This window comes from Girardinichthys multiradiatus, chromosome 6, assembly GCF_021462225.1.
Source record: "Girardinichthys multiradiatus isolate DD_20200921_A chromosome 6, DD_fGirMul_XY1, whole genome shotgun sequence".
In the NCBI taxonomy this organism is placed as follows: Eukaryota; Metazoa; Chordata; class Actinopteri; order Cyprinodontiformes; family Goodeidae; genus Girardinichthys; species Girardinichthys multiradiatus.
In genome coordinates, this window is record NC_061799.1 from 11,661,630 (window position 1) to 11,669,298 (window position 7,669).

General features: G+C 41.6%; 1 protein-coding gene across 2 annotated transcripts; it reads right to left on the bottom strand.

The window, feature by feature from the left end:
* Positions 1-178: 178 nt before the first annotated feature.
* On the bottom strand, positions 179-5,138 carry zgc:162816 (uncharacterized protein LOC571260 homolog). Of its 2 annotated transcripts, XM_047368482.1 has the most exons (10): positions 5,002-5,138; positions 4,548-4,701; positions 4,309-4,438; positions 1,790-1,940; positions 1,536-1,716; positions 1,292-1,410; positions 1,065-1,191; positions 907-969; positions 717-822; positions 179-451 (listed from the first exon to the last, which is right to left on the bottom strand). In XM_047368482.1, exons 2-10 carry the CDS (start codon positions 4,691-4,693, stop codon positions 362-364), a joined length of 1,113 nt encoding a protein of 370 aa, XP_047224438.1. In that variant the 5' UTR covers positions 4,694-4,701; positions 5,002-5,138; the 3' UTR covers positions 179-361. The 2 variants fall into 2 exon arrangements, with proteins under 2 accessions (XP_047224438.1, XP_047224439.1); XM_047368483.1 differs by lacking the exon at positions 717-822 and having other exon boundaries at positions 861-969.
* Positions 5,139-7,669: the final 2,531 nt, after the last annotated feature.

Here is a 7,669-nt window from a genome sequence, read left to right on the forward strand (position 1 = left end):
TCAAAATAAATCACATCCAGTTGGCTGATTGGAAAAATTCAGCAATTCTCTGGGTGAAAAGCAACAGATTTGTACATGTTTCTCCAGGTGGTTAAACAGCCTCTCAGATGCTGTATATAATAACAATGGAATACAAAACAAAACTGTAATTGTATGGGTGTAATAATCACAGAACCACTTTATTTATAACTCATTTATTTAGAAATGAGACTCTTTTTGTCTTCAGCCGTTCATTTCTATTGCCCTTTTCGAGGCAGCATGCAGTGAACAGGGCTGCCACGTCTGTACACTATGTTAGTTCACAAGTCTTTTTGTTTAGATTATGTCTACATAATAAGGAATGATGCTATAGGACAGATGTTCACCACCCGCGGGTGGGTGTCCACTTTCCCAGCAGGCGACCCTCAGAGTGCACATAGTACACAGGGTGCATCATGGCTGTTGCACATGACTGTAAAGAAAAAAAAGAGGTTAAACAGGAAGACAGTGTGAAGTTAAAGGCTTTAAGGAACCGTGTTGAATTCTTTAATTTATGCACATTGATCAACACAATGCCAGAATTAGCCAAAAAGCTACTTTTGGGTAATTAAAATGGCTTGTTTTAACTGACCTTGCTCCACACTAAGTGTGTAGTAGATAACCTCTGAAAGAGTCTCACTGTAATACTCAAGAGGCTATTTCCATTAATAGAGTCACAACAGAGTAACCATACTAACATGGTAGGGGATCAATGTGAGCAGAGAGCCAATGGGGTATTTGCTGTAGTCCAATGGACCTGATGTGGGCTCCACTCTCCCATGCTCTTGAGTCATAGACAACAACCTAGAGGAAATCATCTCTCATGAGTTAATCTGCCACACCTGGGTTATTTTTGGAGATCAGGAAGGAAGAGGGAACAGGTTTTACTTGAGGTTCGGATGCCCTTCGATCACAGCGTATCCAGTGGGAAGTTTTCCACCTCCATCCAAACTGAGAGGAAAAATGTCAGAAAGATTTTGATCTCTCTGTAGATACAGTGGGTTTAAATGAATGCAGTACTGGTTAAATATCACAGAAGAGGCCACCTGATTCCAGCCCATCCACAGTCGACCAGGAGCTGGTTCCTGTGTGGACAGTGTCCTATAACTCTCGTTAAAACCTTCACAGCCACGTCGTCTAGACTGCACGAGCCAATCATAGACTGCTGGACATCTAAAACCCAACAAAAATACATACTGTAAACGTCGTTTTGGTTTTCATCATTCTGAAACCAGCCACCATGCCCAGATGCACCTCGATATACATAACTCACCATAGAAGACGTAGTTTCCAGGATGCACTTCGCTCAGCTTTCCCATGTCCTGGACAGGGTGACTACAGGAAGGGGTAGAGCCGATGCTGGACTTGCAGCTGATGCCAAAAGCCTTCAATCTGCCAAGTGGAAAACAAACAACAAATATAATGCTTCTTTCAAAGCAAACATTTGTTTTTTTTTTTCTTAGTTGTTTAAATAGTCTTCATCCTCTGCACAACTCTGTCTTAACCTCTTTTCTTACTTGTCCATGAACTGCAGTGTAAGGTTGGTGGTTTCCTGGGCGACGGTCTGTATTTGCCCCACTCCTCTGCAATTGTAGGTGTTCCCACAGTGGGCGTACACTCCTGTTAGCTCCACGCCATCTGCCTCAGCGATAGCTTGGGCCAGTTGGAGCGACCCGGGCTCTGAGTGCAGGACGCCAGCTACAGCAAAGAGCAAACACACAGCCGTTGAATAATCAGAAGCATCGAGGGTGCGTTTTCCCAGCGTGCATACCTCTCCCGTTGCCACAGTCAAGTTTTAGCCACACGTGCCACTGCCGGCTGCCTTTCAGGGGCCTCTTTCTGAGCTGCTCCAGAGCATCGGGATGATCAAGCAGGACTTGGAAAAGATCCAGTCTCTCAGACAGGGCTGCACAGCGCTCTACCTATAAACACAGATGTAGAACAATAATCTTAGTCATTTTAGAAAGGCTAACAATTGCATTACAATATTCTTGCAACAAATGGTGTCTGTAACATTCTCACGTTACGTTGGGGCTTGCAAAAACTATTCACACCTCTTGAAATGTTTCACAATGTTTGTCACTTTACAAGCAGAAACTTCAATGTATTTTATTGGAATTATATGTGACAGACCAACACAAAGTTGTAAAGAATAAGGAAAAGAATTCATGGTGTTAAAAATGTTTGAGTCACTGTACCACATAAATATTCTTTTTTTTTTATTTGTTTCACAGGACTAGTGCCTTTTTTTTTCTGAAAGTAGGCAGACTGAAATTGGGATGACGAGAAGGGGAATACATGCGGCAAACGTCACCAGGCCAGGACTCTTACCCGGAACAACGATGTTGAGGACTAAGGCCTCCATACATTGCAGCATGGTTTTCCTCCAGGACTACCCTGTGCTTATCCTCATCCATCGTCCTATCAATCTGACCAGCTTCCCTGACCCTCCTGAAGACGAGCATCCCCACCCCATGATGGTGTCACCACCAACTTTTCCCATGGGCCTGGTGTGTTCAGGCTGACATAGAGTGTAAGCTTTACGACAAGCATCATGTCTTGGATGCCACAACATTTCCATTTAGGTCTCTTCAATAAAGAGAGGCATCTCTGACCCATAACAGATTTGTGTAGTGCACACAACTAACAGTTATCGTGTTGACAGATTCTAGCACCTGAGCTTTGAGTCCCTGGAGCCACCCCAGAGGTACCACGGGCCTCTTGGCTTCCTTGAAATTTAAAGGTGTGCACGTTTACACAACCAAAGTATTACAGCTTTTTCATTTTAAAATATTTTTCTTCTAACAGATATTATTCATCAAGTTGTCATAACTTAGTCACACATTTTTTTTCGACTGGCATATTTGCATTTTGGAGAGCCATTATATCCCTATAATTCCATCTCAAAACCATATATTGCTCTGCTTTATACTATCATGCACACTCACCGGCCACTTTATTAGGTACACCTTGCTAGTACCGGGTTGGACCCCTTTTTGCCTTCAGAACTGCCTTAATCCTTTGTGGCATAGATTCAACAAGGTACTGGAAACATTCCTCAGACAGTTTGGTCCATATTGACATGATAGCATCACACAGATGCTGCAGATTTGTCGGCTGCACATCCAGAACCGTTGATACAAGGCAGGATGGATCCATGCTTTCATGTTGTTGATGCCAAATTCTGACCCTACCATCTGAATGCAGAAATCGAGACTCATTAGACCAGGCAACGTTTTTCCAATCTTCCATTGTCCAATTTTGGTGAGCTTGTGTGAATTGAAGCCTCAATTTCCTGTTCTTAGCTGACAGGAGTGGCACCTAGTGTGGTCTTCTGCTGCTGTAGCTTCAAGGTTTGACATTTTGTGAGTTCAGAGATGCTCTTCTGCATGCCTTTGTTGTAACGAGTTGAGTTACTGTTGCCTTTCTATCAGCTCGAACCAGTCTGGCCATTCTCCTCTGACCTCTGGCATCAACAAGGCATTTGCGCCACAGAACTACTGCTCACTGGATATTTTATCTTTTTCAGACCATTCTCTGTACACCCTAGAGATGGTAGTGCATGAAAATCCCTGTAGATCAGCAGTTTCTGAAATATTCAGACCAGCCTGTCTGCCACGTTCAAAGTCACTTAAATCACCTTTCTTCCCCATTCTGATGCTCGGTTTGAACTGCAGCAGATATTCTTGACCATGTCAGTCAGTCATTTTCTACCGCTTATTTCATAGTGGGTTGCGGGGAAGCTGGTGCCTATCTCCAGCAGTCTATGGGCGGGAGGCGGGGTACACCCTGGACAGGTCGCCAGTCCATTGCAGGGCAACACACAAACAACCATGAACACACTCATTCATACAACTAAGGGCAATTTGGAGAGATCAATTAACCTAACAGGCATGTCTTTGGACTTTGGGAGGAAGCCAGAGTACCCGGTGAGAACCCATGCATGCATGGGGAGAATATGCAAACTCCTTGCAGAAAGACCCCCGGCCGAATTGAACCCAGGACCTTCTTGCTGCAAGGCAACAGTGCTACCAGCTGCGCCACCATGCAGCCCTTGACCATGTCTACATGCCTAAATGCATTGAGTTGCTGCCATGTGATTGGCTGATTAGAAATTTGCGTTAAAGAGCAGTTGGATAGGTGTACCTAATAAAGTGTCGGTGAGTGTAAAGTCACAACCACATACATGGAGGTACATAGAAAAGGGGTGTAAAAATATTTTCGCATGGCACTGTAATGAGCACAGTATAATTGAATGTGAAACATAGTCACAGTGTCATTTGAGAGTACCTTGTCTAAAGGAAGACAGTACGCATAGAGGATGTCATCAAAGCCATGATCAGCATAGAAACTGGCCTCTGCCAAGGTGGAAACCACTATGCATTGTCGTGATCCACCTGTCATGATGTCAGCACACTCACTGCAGAAACACACACACACACACACACACATACAGAGAGAGAGAGAATGTCAGCATCCCTCACTTACAACCTGATGAACACATCAGTGCTAGGAGTGCAGTTGCGTACAGGGTTTTGTGGGTCTTCATGTGCGGTCGGAGTTGGACTCCCAGTTTGTGGCAGCGCTCCCTCATCCTCTGCGCGTTTCTCTTCACTTTGTCCACATCCACCACCAAAGCGGGGGTAAACAGGGCGGAAACAGGCTCTCCCTCCATACTGGTGCCTATTTATATGCAATTTAATTATTATGCATGACTGGTTCAGCTAACATCGAAGAGGTGCCTTTGTTTTGATGAAGACAAAACTATCCTTTTGATAAAGAGTTCTGCTCACAAACAGCGTTTTCTTTTTCTGTGATCTAATTATCCTGGCCAGGGTTGTGTAATATAGAACTTTGCACCTTGGAAACTTTATACGTTTTTATACCGTTATTGTGCATAAAGTACCGCTACACTTGAACAAAATGCATCTAACCACACAAACAGCAGAGGATCAATAACTGTGTAGAAAACAAAAGCTTTACCTTTTAGAAGCAGACAATCAGAACAGTATCACGAGTATTGGATCTCTCATCTACGGTGTCCTTTAGGGGCCAAGATCCCCTACCGAAATGTGATTTCTTGACGGGTAAACGTTTCTGTTTAATTCCTTGCGTTATGTCCACACACCAACAGGTTTATTCAATTATTGATTACAATCTGAAGAGATATAAACGCATGTTTTTAATTGTAACATTTAATGCTTATATTCTATTTTACATAGGTTGCTATTTGAGTATTTTTTATTTAATAAGGTAACTAAAGTGCAATAGTAAACGTAGTTTTTAAGCTATATAGAAATTATTGGACTTAATTTTTCAATTTTTGCATTTTTTTCTCAGGTAATGTGGCATGTGCTTAAAACAATGCTTTCACAGTCTGGTCTTTGCTGCCCTCGTGTGGACAAACAATCATCAAACAACCCTGAGCAGGTCGTAGTGCAACTGACGTGTGCACTGAGAGGCTGCACAGTCCAGCAGATAAAACAACATTCGAACCAAGACCAGGTCTACTGAAACCCATTCCCATCTCTGTAAAAATAAAAATACATCCTGTATCTTATATTTATGATTCAACAATCTCATAAATGTCCGATACAATTTCAGAATTATAAAATACAGATATCAGCTGTTCAGGTAGAAAACTGACATTTGTCTTACTTAATTAGTTAAAAGATGAATATCGGAGGGCTAGATGTCCATCAGATGTTACAGGAATTTCAAAGCTGGTGAGTTTTACAAATTAGTACGCATCTGCCTGGTTGAATGGAAGAGAGAAGATGAATTGTGTGTCCTCTTGTCTCTCCCATTTCAAAGCAGAGCTAAGATAAAAAGGCTTTGGTCAGAACATGTAAATACTCCTTTTTGTATTCTCTGTGGCACTAGTGGCCTTTATTCACATAATTCAGACAGGAAAGGGGCAAATAGAGAAGACATGCAGCAAAGGTCTAAACATGGGAACTTGAACCCCAAACAGTTGCATCGAGGAATAGTAGTTTCCATCACCTGCAATATATGGTGTAGTAGAGCGTGTGATGGAGACTGCTATTATTTTATTGTCATTATTACATAATTAGGATATCTAGCCATAATTATGAAATACTAAAAGTTGGAATTTTCAAATATGTTCAGTTTCATATAATGCAACAGAAGATTGTTGTTCTAAGGTTTTTTACATGGCCAATAATTTGAGAAGAGTTTTTTTTAGCTATAGCTTCTAAATAGTGCATGTTGATATAACAAAAATTACATTCTGTATACCATTTCCTCACTAGGTTTGCTCTCAGGGTCAAATAAAAAAATATATTTTAGTAAAGATCTCCACAGAGGATTTTTCTTTTTGTCTAAACTTCTAAATTGGTAGATTAGGTATCAGTGAATGTTTAAATGATTGGACAAAGAAATTACAAAAACAAAAAGAAGTTTTTCTGCAAACGAGGCAAAATGAAACTAAAGGGCAGATCGCATATCTGACCCCCCCTTATGTATGCTAAACCGAGACCCAGTGGACTGTGTGAAAGCAACAGTTCAGTGGGCCATATTGGTTTACTGACCCAGCAGCTCTCTTACACATAGGCATTTTATTAAAACTCAAATGCTGATAGGTTTTCACTGATTGAGATAAAAATCTTGAAATCTGCTTGAAGGGTTAGAAAAGAGACTAAAAAGAAGCCTGTCATTCTACATAGGCTGTCATTTTGAACTAGCAATGAGCAGAACAGGCTTTCCTGAACCACTAAGAAATGGTAAGATGGTAAAATGATGATTTATTATAATGTTAATGCCATTGAATTGTGTCAATGACTTTAGTTCCTGGGTGTTCCTTAGTTCACTTAAACATAACACTAGATTTTTACATGCTAAGTAGTTAGCACAAGTTAGTGCTAGCTATGTTTAATATTCACAACTTGACAAAAGAACTGGTTATTAAAATCAATATAGACAGAGAAACACAGATAAGGAGGATGTTCAGCAGGTTAAAGTGATAAAGGATGGAGATGCAAGTAGATGCAGTAGAGTTTTGATTGGGCTATTCAATGAGATCTTAGAGAGCGAGAAGATGCCTGAGGAATTGCAAAGTGTGCTGGGACCAATTTTCAAGAACATGGGAGATGTGCAGAGTTGTAGAGACCATGGAGGAATAAAGTTGATGAGTCATACAATGAACATATGGGAAAGAGGAGTGGAAGCTAGACTGAGGTCAGAAGTGAACATCTGTGAGCAGCAGTATTGTTTCATGCCAAGAAAAAGTCCTACAGATGCAATATTTGCTTTGAAGATGTCAACAGAAATACAAAGAAGGTCAGGGGGAGATGAATTGTGTTTTTGTAGATCTAGAGGAAGCAGATGACAGGGTGCCGAGAGAGGAGCTGTGGTATTGTGTGAGGAAGTCGGGGGTAGCAGAGAAGTATTTTACAGTTGTGCAGGACATGTATGAGAGCTTTGAGACAGTGGGCAGGTATGCTGTAGGTGTGACGGAGGAGTTATGGTGGAAGTGGCAATGAGCCCCTTCTTGTTTGCTGTGGTGACGGACAAATTGACAGATGAGGTTAGACACAAATCTCCATGGACTATAATGTTTGCAAATGACATTATCATCTTTGGTGAGAGCAGGGAACAGGTGGAGGAAAATCTAGAGAGATGGAGGTTTGCC